At 34.3% G+C, this 24,700-nt stretch overlaps 1 protein-coding gene across 1 annotated transcript in view; it reads right to left on the bottom strand.

Annotated features, from left to right (window-relative positions):
- Positions 1-727: 727 nt before the first annotated feature.
- Positions 728-24,700, bottom strand: part of METTL25 (methyltransferase like 25) — a 97,675-nt gene continuing 73,702 nt past the window's right edge. The window contains exons 9-12 of the mRNA XM_025402841.1: positions 19,621-19,714; positions 3,571-3,645; positions 2,935-3,006; positions 728-1,030 (exon numbers count right to left, since the gene is read on the bottom strand). Coding sequence (XP_025258626.1) covers positions 938-1,030; positions 2,935-3,006; positions 3,571-3,645; positions 19,621-19,714 — 334 coding nt within the window. The 3' untranslated portion in view covers positions 728-937. The remainder of the gene's footprint in view (positions 1,031-2,934; positions 3,007-3,570; positions 3,646-19,620; positions 19,715-24,700) is intronic.

Raw genomic sequence — 24,700 nt, 5'->3', positions numbered from 1 at the left:
TATATAGGCTGTAAACTCAATATTTATATTACAATACAAATACATATAATTATTCTTCTTAATTGTGGAACAATGCCAACATTTAAAAAAGCAGTTTTTGCTTTGGAAAATTTTATAAAATCTCTCTAGTTGAGGATCAAGGAAGCTTTATCCCAGCTGTTCATCTCTTTGGTATGCATTAGAATCCTCAAGTTTTCTGCTAATGAAAGGAACTTGTTTCACAATGGGCAGAGTGTTGGCCTCATTCCATTGACTCTTGGTTTACTCAGATTGGCTTTTACAGAGCATAAGGTAGTTATATTAAGTGCCAACTCATCACTTTATTTTAGCAAGATGAATTGCCTCAAGAATCCCTAAAGAGAATATCTTACTTATAAGATACAACTTTCTTTAAGGGAATTATCCCATGTACTTAGATTAAAACCCAGTGTAAAATGTGCTTTAAATGAGGCACTTTTAAATTTCTGACCTTGTTCCTGGGTATTTCTTCCCTATAAGTGCAGAATTTTCCCCTCCTGGTAAAACAGAAAAACTCTTCTAAAATGTGGAAGAAATTGCAAATGATCTTCAGCACCAGGTACCTTTACCTCTTATCGGTATTTAATTCAATAAATCAAAACATGATTTGTAGCAAATATAAGGGGTCTTAAATATTGAACAGGAATTAAGACATAGATTACAATGTTCTACTGATGTACTAACTCAGGAATGTAGGTCAACCGTTTTATATTATTATCACATGTTCTTATTTTATTAATGCATGCTTTGACAATGGAAAAAGGGATTATAACCTTCTATTGTTAGTCATTATTTTATTATTTAAAATATATAGCAATCATTTAAACATTTTTATATAACAGGACATACATGTTTAGAAAAGCAGTCTCAGCAACAGGTCTCATAGAGAAATACATCTAATAATTTGCTTCAATGGAAATCATTGCTGCTTCTTCAGAGCAATAACAGCGTAACATCTGGGAGATTTCACAGGATCAAACAACTTCACAAGAGCAGACCACACAATATCTTCCTGCAAATTGATAAGTGATTTAGAAATACAACCATTTGTTGAAGAAAAAAAATGAGAGATGAGTCGGATTATATATTGTAATATAAAAAATACATAAAAACAAAGAAATCTACCATGTGTTCTCTTCTGTGAAGGTGCTTCACAGAAAATTCTTATTCTTTGTTAAAATTAACATTCACAATTACACCTTCAAGAAAATTTATGCTGAGGAAACAAGGATGTACATAGAGAGTGAACTCCAAGTTTATTCTTTGCTACGGTTGTGAAAAACTGGAAGTGGCCAATCACAAATGAATATTAGTTAAATAAATTATTTTATGATTAAATGTTCACTTTCTAGTACATTTAATATGGTGGGAAATTCTGAATAAAATAAAATAAATTAGATGTAAAACTGCATTTATAATTTTATTGTAAATTTAATTAAAGTACAAATAATGTGCACTATATATATACATATATATACATAACCACATATATTTGAGAGATTCCTTAAATGTATTAAAAATTTAATAGTTGGAGCTATTAAATAAAAGGTAGGATTATGACTACTCTTAATTTTCTTTTTTTTTTTTTTTTTTAGACGGAGTCTCGCTCTGTCGCCCAGGCTGGAGTGCAGTGGCCAGATCTCAGCTCACTGCAAGCTCCGCCTCCTGGGTTCCTGCCATTCTCCTGCCTCAGCCTCCCGAGTAGCTGGGACCACAGGCGCCGCCACCTCGCCCGGCTAATTTTTTGTGTTTTTAGTAGAGACGGGGTTTCGCCGTGTTAGCCAGGATGGTCTCGATCTCCTGACCTTGTGATCCGCCCGTCTCGGCCTCCCAAAGTGCTGGGATTACAGGCTTGAGCCACCGCGCCCGGCCAATTTTCTTTATTATATACCCTGTATTTTAAATTTTTTAACATAAATGTGCATTATTTTATAAGATATTGATTGAAATATTAAATATAACATTTCTATAATTTCTATAATTTCATAACAACCTATTAATCTTTGTGCATATTGTTTTGCTTACCTCTTGTACATAGGTCATTGGAGATTGTTTTGAAAAGGGATGTGAGAATCTAGTAAAATAGGTACTGATTTTATCACCCAGTAACTTAGGAACCAAAGCTTTCCTGTGATTTGAAGTTAGCTGGCAGCTTGGGAAAGTACATCATTATTTACATATTTAAAAATTGCCTTTCTCCATAAAAATACAAATTAGAACAAAGAAAACATTTTAAAATATCCATTTGTTCCAATCAGCATTTGTTCCAATTATCAAAATAGGAAAGTAAAGCTTCCCATACGACAAAATAAAACTGTTAAAGAGTCTACAGCAGAAACACTCGGTGAATCCATGAATGGGTTTAATTTAAAAAGTTCACGAAACTGTTTTGACCATAGCTCATAGTAGAATCTGCAAAAAATATTTTCCTTAAAGACAACCCAAAAGACAGTATTTTTGTCATTTACCATAGACAAATTGTGAAAAAACAGAAGGAATCTTCCTTGATCAGAAAGAAGTTTCTATTCTGCAGAATCCATATGGCCAACACTCCAAAAGTGAATTAAAAGACAAATTCGTACAAAATGAAATGTATATACAATATCTTTTATGTCAGGCCTTTATTAATTTCAGCTATACAATATTTCATATATAGTGGTTTATGTTCACTGCCTATGTATAGTAATTACCATACAATTAAAAGAATGTAAACTTTATTATAGCAGCCTTGCTGAAAACATCTGTTGTACATATGTTTATGTTTAAAAAGAGATGGAATGAACATTTAAACTATGAAAATGTAATGAGAAAAATTTTCTTACTAGTTTTATGTGACTCTTATCCTAGATATAAGTGGCTCTATATTACTGTATTTAATAAAATATTTGTTATGTATTTTAAAATAACATAATTTACCTGCTCTTTCAGGTAACAAAGTCGATCCAGAAGAATCAAAGTCTCTATACAGGGAGCCAGAACAACTTTCAACTATAATAAAAAAATTAGATAGGTAGGTTGGTGGTACTTAAAAAAAGAAAAGACTAGTTTATTTCCTTAAACCTATGTTTAAGTAAATGCATCTACAGAAGTTTATATAGGCTGAATCTCCAATACCAATGCACAACTTCAGAAAATGAATATTTCAGAGATCAAAAGTTTTTCTTTAATAATAGGAAAAGAATGTCCTTTAAGTGACTGTGAGGTAGACTCCAACAAGCAATCATACGTGATAGAAAGCTTTTAAAGGGGTACTAAGAATGAAATTCATTAAAAGGAATGCTTGTGAAATAACTGCATTGGGACCAATATGTGTTCAAAGAACTCTGAAACTTTTTGTGCATTTATAATACTTTTTAAAGAGAAATCTACCATGTGTTCTCTTTATTACATTACTGACACCTAATATAGTCCTGAAATAGGAAATGATCCAAAACAGTTTTTCTACAGTAAGAGAAAAACACCATAGATTGCTTGGCCCACAATAAAATTTAATAGGACCCTATTCAAGTCTAGCAATATATCCAATTCAATATGCTTAACTCTGAGATTTACCATATTAAAAGCTTCCAGCTCATTCATTCGAGGCTTATACTTCTCGTAGTAGTTCATTATAATTTTTTCTGGCAGCTTCAAGATAAAAAACAACAATAAATTTAACAATAGTTTAAAAATATTTTTCCTTGTCAAACATATCCTAAAGTAAAATCAACATGACATCAATTTAATACAACTTAGGTGTCTGAAGAACTTGCTCTAAGGATATTCATGAAGCAAGTCAAGATAACTCTAAATTACTTAAAACTTTTACACTGATAGAGGTTATGCAGCACATCATAAATAAAACCACCAGTAACATTCCATTAATATTGTTTAATTTCAACAACTAATAAGGAAATGTTTACTTTCATTTGTTATTATGCTTCGGGCATACAGGAGGAGCTCAAATATTTTTTGACTAAAATTAAATTTTACAACACTCTATCTAAAACAAGACATCTTTGAGCAAAATTCAAAGGCGAGAGAAACACAATGGCATATGTTCATACTTAAGGTAGTTTCTTCTAACATCCACTTGACAAGTCCATCAGAGAGAATTACTTTTCTTTCTTTTTCTTTTTTTTCTAAAACAAATATGTATAGTATGTTGAACTCTTGTATTCAGCAGGCCACTCTCTAGTTCAATTGTGCTTTTGCTACTGCTAGATGAGCTTTGTTACTGAATCAATTGTATTTATTTCTAAACTTGCTATGCCAGTTACATTATTGTCATAACATACAGGTTGAGTATCCTTAATCCAAAATCTGAAATGCTCCAAAATCTGAAGCTTTTTGAGTGACAACATGACTTTCAAAGGAAATGATCACTGGAGCACTTCAGATTTCGGATTTTTCAGATTAGGGATGCTCAAATGGTAAGTATATAAGGTAAATATTTAAAAAAAAAAATCTGAAATCTGAAACACTTCTGGTCCCAAGCGTTTTAGATAAGGAATACTCAACCTATCATGTAAATAAGTATTACATAACAAATGAAATATGAAAGCAGCAGGAAAAATTGATTCTATAAGTTGAATGCCTTTGTGAAAGGCCTGATAAAGCAGAGTTACCAAAAGAAATTGTCAATTAGATGTGGTCAGCACAAATGAAAGGCTGGATAAAACGAGTGAAAATCTGAAAAGACTTGTAGTCAGATTTATTTGCAAATGGTTAAATAAATTTATTATTTTTTCAAATTCCTTTTTTTTTTTTTTACTATTGTACTAAATTTCTTTTGAATTTAAAAAACTATAAAGGGTAGTGGAAAGTAAGGCTTTGTCTCATTCAATTTCTTGTGAAGCCTTCCAGAAAAACTCTCCCCCTTTGTACAGAACCCATGCAGATTACACACTCCCCATCCTTTTCAAAAGTTTGCCATTTTCTGAATCAAATGAGTCCCTGCTGGAACAAACTTTTGCAGAAGAATATGTTGGACTAAACCCAGGCCTGAACTTCAAGGCAGCAAAAACTCCCATCTCACAAAATTGTGTGTGTTGAATTACACTCTTTAGTTCTCTCCTCTATCATCTGAAGATCAGCAGTTGTAAGGTAACTCAGAACTCATAATCTTTCCTAACTTGCTCCCTAAAAACGTATTTCTTCAATATGATTTTTTGGGTGCTTCATTTTCTTTGTTTTCTTTAGTGCTAAATTGGGAAGCACCATGCTGGTCATCATTTATGTTTGTTTCAAACTAGAGATTGTTGATTTTGTTCCTCTGGATAAGACATTTTAGATAAATATGTTCTGTTGATTTTGTCTGAGATCTGTAACCATGGGCATTTCCTCTTGACATCTTTCTGCATCCCTCTTTTACCTTCATTATACTTTGTAATATACATAGTTTAAGATTTCAAATTCTTTCTGATATTGACAAAGAGAGTTTTGTTTCTCTTTCTCATTCTGTTTGCTGCTTTTGAATGTATTCTGGAGAGAAAAGGTGAGAACACCTTTTTACTCTAATGTTTAAAAAAAAGTTTGTTGTTTTAGGAGATCCAAAACTAGATATTATAGACTAGGCATTGTAAGTATGTTTGATGCAAAAAAGCCAAGGGAGAACTCCAAACAGTGAAACCATACGCAAACCTGTGTGCAAAAAAACCCAAACCAAATCAAACCAAAAATGGCCTTGTTCTTACAAATGCATAAGAAGTATACAGTTGGCCTTCTCTAACTGCAGGTTCTGTACCCACAGACTCAATCATCTGCAGATCAGAAATATCCACACACACACACACACAAAATAACAATGCAAAGTGACATCAGCACGACAACTGACTACAGATGCCTGATGCCAGTCACCCCATACAATAAAGACACAAGGCAATGAATATACAGATGAGATTTGACTGGAGTGTTGAATGGAGAGCACTGGAGTATAGCAGGGAAGTGGAGATGCACCTGTGGTGATTAGAAGTCCAGGTGGGCAGTTTGGACACACCTAGCCTCTGTAGCTCCATCTTCTCTGATTGGATGAGGTCTGCCCCAAATCAGCAGAAACTTCCTGTTACAGGGAAAAAGTAAGCAGAAGAATGCTACCAGCCCCTACTGCCATAACAAACACTTACCATCCTTTCTATAGGAGAATCTCATAGTCCTCATAAGTAGTGAGCCCAGTTTGGGAGCTTCCAGGAACCCTCACAGCTGCATTGTCCCAGATGAGGAGTACAATGCGTGCACTCCCCACCCCCACTTAGCCTTGTATGCCAAGCTTCTACAGCACAGAGCCATCTTAAGACCAGAGTAACATCAGGAGTGCACCCTGTTCTGAAAGTCAGTGACACTACCTCTACACCACTGGGGCTCTATCTTCATTCCACCAAGCCCATATGGGTGGCTGACTGCCACAACCTAAGCTGCATGGGGCCTGGGTCCAGGATTGGCTGTCACTCTGGTCCTACACAGCAGAGAAACCAACTCACTTCTAGACACAAAAACAGTCTGGCAGTCCTGTCTAGTGTAAACCTACCCTTGAACTGGCAAAATTGCTGCACGCCCTCTCCTGAGGGGAGAGGCCGTGAAGCCTCCAAACAACTGACATGCTCTGGGGCCAGGTGAAGTACTACACACCCACACCCAAGGATGTACAAACAGCCCTTTGGTGCCACACCCCCTGAGCTACCCAAAGGTCCAATGCACTCAATCAGGGTCTGAGAAAGACAGTCCCACAGTCTGCCCCTAGAGGGCAATCACCCAGGCTCACTGAGCAGCTGTGGGCCTATGACACAGGCCTGAGAAATAGCTCTGGGGACCATCCCCATTATACAAGCCTCCAAGCCAGCCGAGTAGCTGTGTGCCTACATTCCAGGCTTGATAAGCAGCCCTGCCCAGGACAGACCTGGCCGACATGCCCTAGGGTCAGTTGAACAGCCTTGCACCCCTGTCCCAGGCCTTGAGAAACAGCCCTGCGGGCAGCTCTTTGCAGTCCCACCCCAAGCTGACTGAACAACTGTGTATATGCGCTCCCAGCCAGAGTAACTCCCCAGAACCCCAGTGCCAGCTCCAAGCTGGCTGACCCATCATATGCAGGCATGCACCCCAAACCTGAGAAACAGCGCAGTGAGGCCACCCCTAGCAAAGCTGCCCCACCACTGTCCACAGACTCTCTCAGCCTAGGCCACTGAGACACTCATGAGTGCCACTAGCATGAACTGCATCTGAACAATCTATGTGGACACTGCACTACTGCATCCACCTAGGACCACAGCCAATGTACCCCACCCTACTAATATCCCAAAACCCATTCATATGAGTAAGCCTTTCCTTATGAAACCTACTCTATAAAATTGGATGATGTGACTTTTCCACCAAGTGCATAGAAACCAATGCAGGGAAACATCAAACATGAAAAAGCAAGGAAACATGACACCTCCGAAGGAACACAATAATCTTCTAGTAGTGGGACCAAACTATAAGGAAAGACACAAAATGCCAGAGAAAATAATTCAAAAATAATAATCTTAAGAAGACTCAGTACAAATAGATAAGTCAATGAAATCCAGAATGATAAATTAAAGAGATAGATATAAAAAAGAACCAAATTGAAATCCCACAGCTGAATAATTCAAGGAATGAAATAAAAAATACAATTGAGAGCTTCATAACAGAATAGACCTAGAACATTTTTTTTCAAAATGAAAAAGACAAAACATTTTACTGATGAGTGCACAAATGAACCTAGACAACCACTAAGAGTTCCTCACACTTTCATGTACTCACAAAATTATTTCATCTTTATAGACATAAGTGAACAATTGGCTCTGCTACTTCTTAAAGATGTGAAAAATTTCTTAAGTTTAAATATACAGTCTTAATTACTCCAATGTCCCAATGTCCCAAGACAGATTGTAGGTAATGGAATCTCAACTGCATCTCAAAGAATCAAAAACAAAAAACAAAACTCAATGCAATCTATAAGATTAATATATTTATAGGAAAAATTCATATTAAGTAAATTCTACCCCTTTCTCCCTCTTATCTATTCTCTCTCTCAGTTATTGACAAATTTTTTATAGTATAAGAGGGCAGCAAAATTTCTCATCAACTTTTTCAAAAATAAACTATTAAAAAGATACCCAAGAGACTTATGAATATAACACCATTGAAATTATTTACTGAGAAAATACTTTGCATTTCTATAGTATTTTTAAGTAAGTTCTCCAAACTGCTTCAGAATCTGTAGTGTTTTCACAAGTAACATTTTATTGGAGTTATCATCATATGACATAGTTGGTATGGAAATGATTACATCTAATAGATGAAAAAGATTTAGACATAAAGAACATCATGCCCTAATGTCATATGATGTTACTGCTAAGAGTTAGGATTAGAACTCTCACCCTATTCTTAATCCAGTTTGGTATCCTAAGACCCTATATATTCTGTTTCACAGAATGCTACTAGTCACTGTGCTCATGTGTTCAAACAAGTTTGGGCAATGCTGTGTTAAACAAAGCCAACCATATTCCCAGAGGCTTTACCATGCATAATAAATATCCAGGAAGGGTATGGAGAATAGGGCAGGTGCCATAAACTGAAAGCCCTGTAGGCACCAGATAGGTAACAAAAGTGAGGAGGCAGGGCTAGAGAATGTGGCCCCATCTAGTGGGGCCCTGACCACACAGGAATGCAGTCTAAGCTAGCCTAGTCTTTTCAGAGAAGCTACAAATCTGAGTTTTAATTTCAAATTCCAAGGTATTTATGCATGTTGCGTCAATTTAAGAAAAATAAAACACTGTAGTATGAAAAAAACATTTAGGTCAGATCAGGCTGGTCTCATTTAGAAAATCTGAAATACCATGAGTCACAATTTTATTTTCCCATAGGACCTTCATTCAAAGGATCTATTAATTTCTTATACCTCTGCAGAACAGTGTTGAAAATGTGCCCTTTGAAAGCAAGCCTCTTGTCCTCCTAGACCATTATGGTGGGAGCACCTCTAAACCCCAAGCATGAATTATTCAGGGTTTACTTAAATTGAAGTCAAAATTAATACCCAGCCTTAACTGTTCATGTAGAAATGTCTCTTTTCTGACAAATCTAGCCCTTGCAAATCTATATTTCTCAACTTCTCAACAATTATACTGATAACTGAAGATATCTTTACAATAAGCCTCACAATTGAATTGTGAAAAATAATACCATAATTAATTTGATATGAAAAAGACCCTTCAACTTTCTGAAACAATTTTAAATATATAAGTGGTTTGAAGGCATTTACAAGTTTAGAATTTGGGTTGAAACTAGTGAGAGTTTCAAACACTATAATACTTGCAATGTAACTTTTCTAAGGCAGAAAGTCTTTTTTTTTTTTTCTTTTCCTATTCTTTCCTCTTTTCCCTTTCATTTCTGCCCTGTCTTCTTCACTTCTGCCCGGTAAAAATTAGTTCAGAGAGCCTGATGGTTGTTTACCGTAGTGCCTAGCATTGTTTACTGTAGTGCCTAGCATTTTAGTAGAAACAGCATAAATGTGTTTAATCACGTGGCAAATGATTTTCTCCTTGTAGTGTCTACTTGGTCCATACTCACTTCTTTTGACAGGTAAAATACTCAGCTTCTTTCGACTGGTAAAATGGCTACCCTGATCCAGGGATCAAGTACTGAATGCATCATATTTCCAGAGCCATGAGAAAATAAACACACCTGTTATAGTCAAATGAGACTAACTCCTATTTTATTTCCATGAATGAAATAAAAACCTGGGTTCATTTGGGAACCCTTGGAGGAACCTAAGAAATGTAACATTTGGAGTTATAATATAGAAATAAGAAATAATCATGAATTTCTTTCAAATACTCTCAAATCAGATTTTTTAAGTCCTATTTCTTTCTTCTCAACAGCTTTGGTGGCCAAGATAGAATTTCATTTCCTACATTGTCAGTGATTATTCTCTTTGATGGACACAGGATTTGTGGAGTCTAAAGAGAACATACAATTCTGAAGTGTTCATGTTGGAAAGGGAACTCTGCAATGATCAGAAGGATTGAGTCAGTTTTAGTATAAAAAATGAGAACTATATTAACAATGAGGCTGATTACACAGAGTTTTGAGCTAGAGACTCACTCTACCCGATACCACTGACATGTTGAAATGCTAGATGAAACTGACATAGAAAAATAATCCTGGAGTTTAAAATATGTCTGACATGGTAGTATCTGGTCACTGTCTTCTGCAGTCATGGGCATAAACCTCAAAGAGCACCACTTTAATCCATGACATAAAGATTAACCTCAATAATATAGATATCTTCTGCATACACTTGTCTTTCACCTGCACTCTGCAAAGCTCCAATTAGAAGGTGGTATGGTTTGGCTGTGTCCCCATCCAAATCTCATTTTGAATTGCAGTTCCCATAATCCCCACATGTCCTGGGAGGGACCTGGTGGGAGGTAATTGAATCATGGGGGCAGTTTCTCCCATGCTATTTTCATGATAGTAAGTTCTCATGAGATCTGATGGTTTTATAAGGGGCTCCCCTCTTTGCTCAGCTCTCATTCTTCTCCTTCCTATTGGGGTGTGAAGAAGAATGTGTTTGTTTCCCCTTCTGCAATGGATCTTAAGTTTCCTGAAGACTCCCCAGCCCTGAGGAAATGTGAGTCAATTAAACTTTTTTCCTTTGTAAATTACCCAATCTTGGGCAGTTCTTTATAGCAGGGTGAGAACAGACTAATACAGAAGGTCTGTCAACAAAACCATATGCAGTTGCAGCATCTTCCATATGATGTAGAAATACTTTATGTTAATGTTGACATCCAAAAAAGTGAGAAACACCAAGACAGAAATACAGATTTAAAAAATTAAAGTGTAGGGAATTCTTACTAACTCATTATACGAGGCCGGCATAACACTGATACCAAAAACAGATAAGGACACAACAATAAAAACATAAAACTACAGGTCAAAACCTCTGACAAACATTAAACACAAAAATAATCAACAAAATACTAGCAAACTGAATCCAACAGAATATCAAAGATAACACACTATGATCAAGTGAGATATATCTCAGGAATGCATGGCTGGTTCAACATACACAAAGCAATAAATGTGACATGACATCAACAGAATGAAGGATAAAAACTGTAGTATTATCTCAATAGATGTAGAAAAAGCATTTGATAAAATTCAACATCCATCCATGATAAAAGCTTTCAACAACCTTGACATGGAAGAAACATGCCTCAACATAATAAAGGCCATATATGACAATTCCATAGCTAACATCATACTGAAAGGGGGAAAACTGAAAGTTTTTCCTCTAAGAACTTTAACAAGGCAAAGATGCCCAGTCTTACCACGCTCATGCAACAAAGTACTGGAAGTTCTAATCAGAGCAATTAGGCAAGAAAAAGAAATAAAGGACATCCAAGTTGGAAAGGAGAAAGTAAAATTATCCCTGTTTCCAGATGATATGATCTTATATATAGAAAAATCTAAAGATTCTACCAAAAAAAAGTCTTAGAATTAATAAACAAATTTAGTAAAATTGCAGAACATAAAATCAACATACAACAATTATTGCATTTCCATACAAAATGAACTGGATTACAAAATTAAGAAGTCAATTCCATTTACAATAGTCATAAAGGAAATAAAATATATATGAATAAATTTAACCAAGGGGGTAAAAGACCTCTACAAGGAAAACAACAAAATACTGAAGAAACTGAAGTGGATAGAAACAAATGGAGAAACATCCCATGCTCATGGATCCAAAGCATTAATAATATTAAAATGACCATACTACCCAAAGCAATGTACAGGTTCAATGCAATCCCTATTGAAATACCAATGACATTCTACACAGAATTAGAAAAAAAAAGTATTAAAATCTGTATGGAGTTACAAAACATCCAGAATAGCCAAAGCAATCTTGAACCACAAGAACAAAGCTGGAAGCATCACACTACTAGACATCAAAATGTTCTACAAAGCTGTAATAACCAACACAACATGATACTGGCATAAAAACAGAAACACAGACAAATGCAATAGAACAGAGAACCCAGAAATAAATCCATGTGTCCACCAAAATCAGCTAATTTTTGACAAAGATGTCAAGAATATACATTGGGGAAAGAATAATCACTTCCATAAATGTTGCTGGGGAAACTGAATATCCATATGCTGAGGAATTAAACTAGACACCTCACCTCTCATCCTATACAAAAATCAACTCAAAATGGATCCCAAGACCTAAATATAAGACCCAAAACAACAAAACTACTAGGAGAAAACACAGGGCATTGAAATGCTTCAGGATATTGCTCTGGGAAAATATTTTTGAGTAAGACCTCAAAAGCACAGGCAACTAAAGCAAAAATAAGCAAAGAGGATTATATGAAACTAAAAAAGCTTCTGCAGAGCAAACAAAACAATCATCAGAGTGAACAAGACAATCTACAGACTAGGAGAAAATATCTGTAAACTCTTCATCCAACCTAGAATTAATATCCAGAATATACAAGGAACTCAAATATCTCAACAGCAAAACAACAACAACAACAACAAACCCAAACATCCAAGGAAAAAAAGGCCAAATAATCTGAGCTGACATTTCTCAAAAGAAAATGACCAACATGGCACAAGTATACATATGTAACAAACCTGCACGTTATGCACATGTACCCTACAACTTAAAGTATAATAATAATAAATAAATTAAAAAAAAATAAAAAATAAAAGTACAATATTTTCAAATACAAAAAAAAAAAAAAAAAGAAAACATACAAATGGCCAAAAAATATAGAAAAAAATTGCTCAACATCACTAATCATCGGGGAAATGCAAATCAGAACCACAATGAGGTATCATCTCACCCAGTTAGGATGGCTATTATGAAAAAGATAAAAAATGACAAACGTTGGCAAGGATGCAGAGAAAAAGGAACTCCCATACTCTGTTGGTGAGAATGTAAACTAGTATAGCCACTATGGAGAAGAGGATAGAGGTTCCTGAAAGAACTATAAATGGAACTATCATATGATCCAGCAATCCCACTACTGGACATTTACCCAAAGGAAAAGAAATCAATATATCAAAGAGACATCTGCATCCCTATGTTTACTTAACACTATCTATAACAGCCAAGATATAGAATCAGCCTAGGTGTCCATCAACAGATTAACAGGGACAAAGAAAATGTGGTATGTATAAACAATGAAATATGATTTGGCCATAAATAACATTGAAATCCTTAATTCCTGGCAACATGTGTAGAACTGTAGAACATTAGGTTAAGTGAAATAACCCAGGATCAGAATGTTAAAAACATAGTATCTTCTCACTCAGATGCAGAAGCTGGGGAAAAAAAAAAAGCTAATCTCGTGGAAGTAAAATGTAGTACAGAGGATTCCAGAGGCTTGGAAGGGTAGGGGGAAGTGCATTATAGAGAGTGATTTGTTAAAAAATATAAAATTATGACTAGATAAGAGGATTAAGTTCTAGTGGTCTATAGCATTGTAGGATGACTATAGTTAACAATAATATGCTATGTAGTTTCAAATAGCTAGAAGGAGGATCCTGAATGTCCCCAAAACAAAGGAATGATAAATGTTTGAGATGATGGATATGCTAATCATCCTGGTCTAATCACTATACACAATATATATTGCAATATCACTATGTATATCATAAATATGTACAATTATTATTTGTCCATTTAAAAAATAAAAAACAATACAGTATAACTACTTACAAAGCATTTACACTGTATTAGGTATTATATGTAGTCTAGAGATTATCTAAAGTATACAGAAGGATATGCATAGGTTCTATACAAATACTGTGACACTAGGGACTGGAGCATCCACGGATTTGGATATCCATGGGAGTTCTGGAACCAATCCCTTGAGGACAGCAAGGAATGACTGTATTCATGTATTTTTAAGTGAAAAATTCAGTGCTTAAAGAGTGATTTCATGCTTTAATCAACTTTTTAAATTAAATGCTTAAAAATTAGGCTCATTAGATTACAGAGATTATATACCTATTGTAAATGACGAGTTGATGGGTGCTGACGAGTTGATGGGTGCAGCACACCAACATGGCACAAGTATACATATGTAACAAACCTGCACGTTATGCACATGTACCCTAGAACTTAAAGTATAATAGTAATAATAATAATAAAAGAAAATTTTAAAATGAAGAGAGTATCTCATTTAAGCTGTATATATACACCTTAAAGACAGATGTCAGAAGTATATTCATGGTCTCATGTTATAGACATGTATATTTATGTATATACATTATGTTAAATGAAATAAGCCAGGATCAGAACGTTAAACATAGTATGTTCTCACTCATATGCAGAAGCTGGAAAAAACATTAATCTCATAGAAATAAAATATAGTACAGAGGATTCCAGAGGCTTGGAAGGGTAGGGTGAAGTGGGGTATAGGGAAAGATGTGTTAAAGAATACGAAATTATAGCTAGATAAGAGAATTAAGTTCTAGCAGTCTACAGCACTGTATATTCATGGTCTCATATCATAGACATCATTACTAAGTGTTAAAGCAAATGAGAGCCTCTTCAACTTCCTGAAGATAAAAGGAAGGCATTCGAATGGAAGCACTGCCTGGTATAGATCATCCTTACGCAAGAACAGACATGCAAACTTAAAAACTGAGTGCGCACACTGAATGGCAGCTGAAAGTACTGGTCATGAATGCCATTGCTCCATACTGCTCAACTCTTAGTCTCTAGAAAAAGGAACTAGCATGAGTTAAGTTGTGCAGTAGGGCCCTAGTAGGGCTACTTAGTGGGCTCTGAATCACCTAGAGGAAGATATCCAGTCCTAAAGAGAAACTGGAGTGGGAGACAGTATATAAGAAATCATGCTCAGGTGCTTTAGAGTTTTTTTTCTTTTTTCTTCCCACTTTCCTTGTAGTTTGTTGACAGTGATTTTAACTCTAATATATTCTATGCATTAGACAGTACATGTCTTAGTATCCAAAATATTTCATACATTTGACCAATTTCATCCTATCAGCCAGACTTTCACGAATTAAAGTCCTGGATACAAGCAAATCTTCTTTAACTCTTTAGTACAATTCATCATTCCTTGATTTTCTTCTGCTTTTATTTCAAACTTTAATTCCTTAATCTGTTTTAGAAATACATTTATTTTGTCTGTTGACAAGCATGAATTTTCTCTTTATTTTTTTCTCGTAGGTTTATTGTTTGCCTGATGATTGCTAGTTTTGGAAAAATGCCAAACAAGCATTCTTGTGCTCAGTGTCTGTTAATAAGTTATATAAGTATGACAGACAGAAGCATGAGTTCTAGAGTTAAACAGCCTGGATTAGAATCCTTCCTCCCCAGTTTCCTAGATTTTGGGCTAAAGAAATCCACTTAACCTGTGTCTCAATTTCCTCATCTACAAAACAATAATAATATCACTTATTTCATATGGCCATCCATAGTATTCAATGAGATAATATAAACAAAACTTTTAGCACAGTGCCTGGCACAAAGCAAAGGTTTGGTAAACATTAATTATCTCATGTTGTTTCTAAAAAATAAATATATTTTATAACAGTTTTGTATTACAGAAATTTTGAAAATAGGACAGAGAATTTCCATATACTATATACTATTTTCTCCTATTGTTAACATTTTACAATATGGTATATTTGTTATAATTAGTGAACCAGTATTGATACATTATTATTAACTAAAGTCCACATTATATTCAAATTTCCTGAGTTTTTATTTAATGTCCTTTTCCAGGTCTAGAATCCCATCCAGGGAACCCACACTGCAATTAGTCCTCTTGGCTTTGACAGTTTCTCAAACTTGTCTTGATTTGCAGACCTTGACAGTTTTGAGAAGTACTGGTCAGGTATTTTGTAGAATGTTTCTCCACCAGGGTTTGTCAGATACTTTTCTCATAAATAGAGTGGGGATAGGCTTTTGAAAGAACCATCATAAGAATAAAGTACCATATTCCTCACCTTATAACAAAAGTACATACTATCAACATGAATTATCACTGTTCATGTTGACCTTGATTACTTGGCTGATATTCTGTTTGTCAGGTTCTTCACTGGAAAGTTCTTCTTTTTCCCCCCTTCACGTACTATGCTCTTTGGAAAAAAGTCACTATGCACAGGCCACACTTAAAGAATGGGGAGTTTTGCTGTATCTCCTTGAGGAGGAAATATCTACATAAATTATTTGGAACTCTTTTCCATAGGACATTTGTCTCTTCTCCTCCATGTATTTATTCATTCAATTTGTTTTTTAAAGTAAATCTATATAAGGGGGGTCTAGATAAGCAAAGGAGGACCATATACTGTAACTTTTAGAGTGTGGGTTGGATGAGTGGATTACAGACACAGTTGTTCAGAGACCCTCCCTACATCATATGTGATGAGAAGATGGGTTAGTAACTGAGGTAGTTCTCACCACCTGATGGTGGGACTGAAGGTTCTTGGTTAGGACATAATTGATTTAAGAACTAAAGTAAGTGGATGTGAAGGTGAAGGCATCAGCAGATCCTGTCAAAAAAGTCAAGGAAGACAAAGCCAGTGGCAAGGAAGCTGAAGTGTTCCTGATATTCTCAGGTTGATAGAGGAAGTTATCCAAAGATTAGTATCACTGTGATCTTCTGGAATAAATAGAGCAAAGGTCACTCAGTATGTTTATTACTTTTAGGTATGATGTCATTTTGTACATAACTGATCTTCCTAAGCTTGAAACATATGGGCTTTTTGCTTTTTAGTTTTCAAGTTTTCTATTGATAGATCCTCAAATTCAGCAATTCTTTCCTCAGGTGTGTTCAGCCTAATAATGAGCCCATCAAAAACATTCTTCATTTCTATACCAGTATTTTTTTGTTGTTGTTTTTCTTTTCTTGGAGACAGAGTTTTGCTCTGTCATCCAGGCTGAAGTGTAGTGGCACAAGCATAGCTCACTGCAGCCTCCAACTCCTGGGCTCAAGCAATCCACCTGCCTCAGCTGCCCAAGTAGCTGGAACTAGAGGTGCATGCCACCATGCTAGCTAATTTCTGAATGTTTTGCTGAGATGGAATCTTACCGTGTTGCTCAGGCTAGTCTCAAACTCCTGGGCTCAAATAATCCTCCTGTCTTGGCCATACAAAGTGTTGGGATTACAGGTGTAAGCCACCATGGCTGGCTACTGTGACAGTATTTTTGATCTTTAGCATTTCCTTTTAGTTCTTTTTAAAAATTTCAATCTATTTCCTTACATTTTCACTTTGTTCTTGCAGGCTATCTACTTTGTCCATTAGAACTCATTATTGTTTTAAATTCCTGGTCTGACAATTCTAACATCTTTGCCATATCTGAATTTGGTTCTGATGTTTGCTCTGTCTCTTCATTCTGTGTTGTCTTCTAGTATGCTTTGTAATTTTCTAGATAGCCAGATATAAAGTACTGGGTAAAAGCAGCTGCTGTAAATAAGCCCTTAGTGATATGATAGCAACGTGTGAGGGGAGGGGAAATGATTTTCAATGGTTTGTAGTCCTATAATTATGTCTCAGTCTTTTAGTGAGCCTGTGTCTCTGTACTACAAACTTTATCAGTGCTTCTCAGTATTTTTACCCTTTCTTGGGTGGCACAGGATGGCTAGAGTAGGCTGGAGTTGGATATTTTCTTTCTCCCCCATGGAATGTTAGAGTTGGCTGAAGCTAGGTATTCTCCTTCCCTCAGGTGAGTTAGGCTCTGATAAAACACTAGCAGGTTAAGTTCTGATTATATAGTTTCTTCTGAGAAACTATTCATAAGAGAGTATTCAGAAGAGTAGAATGCTCTGGTGTATTTAAAAAATATTTTTCTTCTCCCCTTGATGGAAGCAAGAGGGTATTTTTTTCTCTATTATTCTCTAAAACCAGGTTGAGCTCATTAAGGTAAAACTCACAAAGGTGTGGGTGGTCCCTTACGAGTGGTTCCCTCTGTAGTTTTTAATTCCTAAAGTTGTCCACACTGAGCCTCCAACAATTTGTCAATTACAGTTCAGGTTTTCCTACCCTGGCACCGGTTTCTGTGGAGGTTTCTGTTCCTATAAGTTGTAAATCTCTGTATTTGCCTGTCTTTCCAGTTTGAGAGGTAGCAGTTTGCCCTGTGACCTCACTTCTCTTAAGATTTGTGGACTTTTCTGTTTTTTTTTTTTTTTTTTAGCTTTTACTTGCTAAGACTGAGCGGCAGTTTCCAAGCTTTTATATGCTGGACTAGAAGCTATCCACTGTAAATGTTTTTGTGAAAAGTAAATAAGGTAATGATTGTGGTGTCCATAGCATAATATCTATCACAGAGTAAGTGTTTAGTAAATATTAACTATTATTAATTTCTTATTACTAATATACTAATAAATATATTAAGAAACATTTGCTGTGGTTATTATTAAAGACAAACTGGGAAAACAAAGCAGAGAGAATGATAATAAATTTTTAAATGTATTAAGTAAAACTATAGCTCTTAATCTGTGACAATAATGCTTAGGTTTGTGTTCTTGATATTAAATACAAGACATGAAATGAGATATGCACTAAAGGTTTGCACTAGGTAAGACTAATTGGAAGGAAGATCAGTCAGATGAATGAAAAATATATTTTTTAAAATAACCTAATTAATTAGTGTAACCTTGTCTATTCTCCTTCATTTATGCAACAAGTAGGAGAGTCTTCACTTTAGTGACTAAATTAAAATATTTATAAGCATCATGTTGATTGTGTTATTACTCATAGTACATATAAAAAGATTACAATAATTAAAAGGAGTATTATATAGTTAGCATTTACTATATATATTGTGTTAAGAACTTTACATAGTCCCACTTCAACTGCTTTAAGTAATAAAGCAACTGGGGACTAAATGAATAATTGATTTAATAAATAATAATACCTTTTAGCTTTGATATAACATTGTTATGTCCTTGTAACATTTTCAAGAAAACTATTTCATTCCTTTGACCACCTACTCTATTGTTGTTTCAATTTATAGTGAATTCAAAATACCGGAGTTATCCAAGTTCATTTAATATTTTAGTTAATAGCTTGTCTGAATAACGTTGAAAGCTTTTTTTTTTTTCTCAGCGGTAGAATATTTATTACTATCAGTCAACAAGTTTATCTTTCTGCTTTCAATAATATGTTATCAATTGTTAACTTGGGCCTCCTATGATATTACAACTTTTCAAGATTCTCCTATTTGAAGGCTTTTGAATTTAAGATTTTTAATTTTAATTAGTTATATAAGCTGTAAATAGATGCATTTCAAAATTAAAACCATTCTCTCTTGCTTTACTCCTAGTTCTCACTTGTACTGTTGTCCTGCTTTTTAATTCTATTTTGATTTGTAAATTGGCACATTTTTAACTCAAACTAAAAGAGGGAAACTCTCAGAGATACATGACAGTAAACTTTCTACAATGACAAGTAGGATAAACCGGAAAAAAGACGATGGAGGTCTGGTTTCAATATAATTTGGACCTCTTCACAAATGAGAGAAAAGTAGAAAGGAAACTATTTTGTATTCTCTCAATTCATTACAAAATAGAAGTCCTTCTGTCTTCTGAAAATAATGAGTCATCATATACTGACCTTGGACTCATCTAATCCAAGCTTCTTTAGAGACCGTCTGACATAATCCAGAAATGAAGAACATTTGGAATAAATTTTACCAACATGCCGATCACTGTAAAACAAAATTGAATAAATTTTTAGTTTTTCCAATGTAAATTTTAGATGATTTTAAATTCAATCATGAAATATTTTAAAATATTTTCTGTGGATATAGCACAAGATCCAAATGTGATCAAAATGTAGTAATACTTTTAAGGACATTTTAAAGTTAAATGTTATAAAGTATTCAGGATCTGCTTCTGATAATTCTTATAACATACAGCAGTGAAGGCTGTGAGAAAGAAGTTTTAAACACAGTATTAAAAAGCCTCATTTTTAACAGGAACTATTGGTCTTTCAAAAGTTTCCATTGTTATATGAAACACATTTGAGATTTACTGGCTCAATATTACAATGCACATCTCATGACAACACCTGTTAGTAGAGGCAATAATTCAACAGCTATGCAAAGAGAACTTCTTCAATACCAGCCACTGAGTAAGCCCCATATAATGAGATGGATCTGACTTGATCTCATTTATGCCGTGCAAATTCTTATTAATAATTTAAACAAAGTATCATGGGATGGTTTTGAATTTAAACAATACAATGTTAGAGTACCACATTTCACATTGTAATTTGGTTACAATTTAGGTGTAATGTAAAAATCAAGAGGATAAAAAAATTACGAATTATCAAAAACAAGGAATAAAGCCTCATTTACTCTTGGCAATATAAATATTAACACTTCTAATATTAATTAGACATAATGTTCTATCAATTCTTCCTTTAAAATATGTTTAAAACATATTCCTTCAGATCAATTTCAAGACAACATCTCAATTCCACTTTTTATTACATCTTGTCCTTATTATTCCAACTATTTCCTAATTAAGACCTCTAAAACTAAGTCTCTCTTCTTTACTTCTTCCTACATGTTATTTTCTAAGAGCCTTTTTATTTTGTCACTTTTCTGCTCCAAAAGCTTTCAATACCTCTCCCATTTATTGGGATAAATTTAAAACTCCTTAAACAATCAGGGCCCACTATAACCACATTTCTCAAACGCATATCCCATTACATTCCAGTATTTAGTTTTTTCTCCTTATATCAGTCTACTAATTGTTTCAGACTGTCTTCCACATTTCTGCCTTGGTACATTTGCTCATGCAGTTACCTCTTAATGGATTACACAGTTCCCCACGCTCTTCTACAGCTTGGCTGAACTGAAGTATTACTTTATGATAAAGTGTAAATGTACATGTTCTTTTTGGTAACATGACTAATAATCTTTTCTAATTTTGAATTTCTATAGCCCCTATGATTCTTCCATTCATTTGTTATTTATCACTGCCTTGATTTAATATTCACTTGAATAGGTATAGGTTCCAGAAGGCAGAAAATGTACTTTTGTAGGTTTCTGTATCATTCTCAGATCCTACACATACAGAATCCTACACATACACATCATTCTCAGATCCTATACATCTTAGGTGTAACAGATACCATATAATAGATATATATCTTATGTATCACAAAATAATTGATTTCACTGTGTAGTCAGGAAAATACGCCATTTAATATTAACTCCCTGCTGCTCAGCTTTAAAAAGTTGTTAAGCTTTGATTTTTTTTTTTAATCCAAAAGGACAAGCACTTAAGTCTTTCCCATAAGCCAGTTATTCTGACTCCAATTTTATACCATTCTTCACTGTCTTATGCAGTAACTCTTGAGAAAAAGCATAGAATAGTACATATGAGGGTGGCTTCCAGTCAGACTGACTCTATCATCTATGAGTTTCTTGTTAATTAAAATGGGATATCAATAGCATTTACTTCACAGAATCACTATGAGGATTAAATTTCATAACACATATAAGGTGCTCAGAACTGAGCCATGATGTACACTGTTGTTGTTACTTTCATTAATATTGCTTTCATAATTACTGGAATTATAGTCTAGATTTTCCTTTTATTATACAGTTAAAAGACCCCGAGTAAAATGTTTCCAAATAAGTATTAAACATTTTAAGTGTAAGAGAGAATATAGTGTAAGTGTAGGTGGTATTGATTTGTTTCCTGGGTGTTGTCCTTCAGACTACTTGAAAATAAGAGAAACATTTTCAATTTTAATTTGGCCTTGTTTTAGTTTTCCTTTTCAAAATACACTACTTTTTACTGTTGCAAAATATCACAGTATGTTTATTATAAAATTGCTTTTAGTGTGTTAAGCAGTAATTTGCTATATAAGACTTTTCCTTAAGTCCTTTGTTAATCTGTATTATTTCAGACTTGTTTTTAGCAATAACAGGAAAAAAATCACTCAACCAGTACTAGAAAGGTGATGATGTGATCATGTTACTTCATCTCTTTATGACATTGCCTCCTCAACAGCACTGGCATTCTCTTAGTTTCTTGAACACACAATGCTTTTAGCTACAAACACTGTTCCTGGAACGCTATACTCTCAATTCCTTTGCTTTGGAAACACCAAACTTCTTCTTTCAGATCCTATCTCAGATATTGCTGCTTTAGCTAAGCCTTTTCTGGCCCTCCAGAAGTTGGGCTCCTAACACAGAGAACTTTTCCTTCACATACTCTCTCTTGTTTCTCTGATCATCTCCCCTTTGATATTTTAAGCCAGTGAATTCTCCAAAGGGGGTGAACACATCCAAAGGGAAAGAGAATATTAGATTTTTTATTTCTATGTTGTCTCTTTTAAATTTCAATTTCTGAGTTTACTGTAAAATCTATACAATATGCTAGTGGAGAGACATGTATACCACTTATAAATAAATATTCATTTTTGCATGCATGCTTAGAAATGTTTCTTGACAGAGGTGTGAAGCGTAAAATTATGTTTGAGACTACTCTAATTAGCTGGAACACAGCTGTCTTGCTCGTGACAATATCCCCAGAACCTAGCATAATATCTCACATAGCAGGATCTCCATAAATGAATTAAATAATCTCTCAGTTAGTGGAAACAAATACATCTAGTTACACAATAAGAGAAAAATGCATTAATATAATAAATAGGTCTATCTATTATATTCAAGTATAATAGATAAGCATATAGGTAGGCTTAGTTATACAAATAAGTGTGACTTAAAATAGAGAGCTACTGAAGAAAGATGTAAGAAAAAGTGCAAAGTAAACAATACAAATAACAGTTAGTATTCATTTTGTTTACTATGTACCAGTAATTCTTATGTCCTTTGCTGCATTTACTCAATCAGTACAACAACCCCATGTGGTAGGTCCCATGATTATCCCCATTTTAAAGATTTTAAAGTAGATAGAGGTTAAACTTTCCAACATCTGACTTCATAATCTGGGATATTAACTATTAGTCTATATTATCTCCAGCATAGTACTTGAATTGGATTCATACTCAATACTGTTAAACCGCAGATGAGGAATGGCCACGTCTGTGTTACAGGTAAACAGCAAAACAGATTCCATCCCACCCCAACCAAAGTGTGTGTATATATTCTTATAGAAAATCTATGCAGACCCTCCTGCTATAATCAAGGAAACAGAATTTTAGTGTTTTAGTGCAACTATGGGATACTAAATAATTCTAACAATTAAAAAATTATATGAGGGAATAGATGTCATAGGAAGAGATTTGTTCTTCCCAAGTCATTTATTGTTAGACTTATTGCCCAAACTCATCAGCAGTTAGGACCAGTCAGAAGTATGTTTATGATTTCTAAATGTTATACATGTTAATTAGGTTGCTTATTCATTCATTTTAAAAACATTTATTTAAATGTTGTATATGCATGATAGTGTAGTGGTTGGTACAGGTTTTGAACTAAAGACTGAAACAAGCTTGAATCCTCATTCTACCACTTATTAAACAACTTCTTTGCCTCTTCTTCATCATCAGTAGAATGGTGTTGTTAAATCTATCTCATAAGACTGAGGATAAAATAAAATATTCAATATACAGTGCATGGCTCAAGAAAAAAAGGATATTTTTCAGAAAACAGAAATGTCAGGTATAGCATTATTACCTCTATTAAGTATTATGAATCAGACTTCGGAACTTTTGGAAGTTAAAGGTTACTTTTGCATGATACGAGACCAATTTCTAGAAGTCTTGGTGTTTCATAAAGTGATCTTAAAAATAGTATCTGCAAAGTGAGTTTATGATATGGAATGCAATCTGCTCTTTTGTAGGTACAAGGAAAGGGAAATATTTCATTCATTAGTGTTTAGAAGGATCTATAGTTTCAAGGATAAATATTGTGATTAAAAATTATTTATTTATTCATTCATTTAATTTAGAAACAGGGTCTTGCTCTGTTGGCTAGGCAGGCGTGCAGTGGAATGATCATAGGTCACTGTAGCCACGAACTCCTTGGCCCAAGCAATTCTCCTGCTTCAGCTTTCTGAGTAGCTGAGACTATAGGTGTGAGCCACTGCACCTGGCTAAATACTGCAATTGTATTAGTTAAGCAACAGAAGAAAAAGAGGTAGGCCAAAGAATCTTTAAATGGAAAACAAAAGGGCAGAATAGGGTTATTCACAAAAGGAATATGGGGTGTGTTATATTTTTCAGTAGTGGCAGTCTTATTTATAAGACAGCATGCTACAAAAGAAAATCCACAAAAATCTTTACAGTTTCTTGAGAGTATCATTTATGGCATTATGGTCCAATAAAGTTTTACTCTTCATATTTAATAATTTAAAATAAAAACTTATAATTTCTTTATGTTGCCTCCATGTAGAAGTATTAATGTAACAACAGCTCAGACTAGAAGAAATTTTTTTTGTAACACATAGAGCCTTATGGGCACAGAAACTTCTGTCATTAAACGGACATGATAGAAAAGAATAAAAGGAGAGCAAAAATCATTCACCAAAGAGAAAAGATGTCACGCTGTGTTCCTAAGATAAACTGTTTACTGTAGTTAAAAGAAAATATTAACATTTAAACTTACTAATATTTCAGAGGAATTCTCCAAAATATTTTATAGTTCCATATCAATATTTGTGATATTAAAGAAAATTATGACAAAATATTTATTTTGTTATTGTCATTTCCTTTG

The sequence above is a fragment of the Theropithecus gelada genome, chromosome 11 (assembly GCF_003255815.1).
Source record: "Theropithecus gelada isolate Dixy chromosome 11, Tgel_1.0, whole genome shotgun sequence".
NCBI lineage: Eukaryota > Metazoa > Chordata > Mammalia > Primates > Cercopithecidae > Theropithecus > Theropithecus gelada.
The sequence above is the reverse complement of the archived record's forward strand: the minus strand, read 5'-3'. Positions and strand labels throughout refer to the sequence as shown.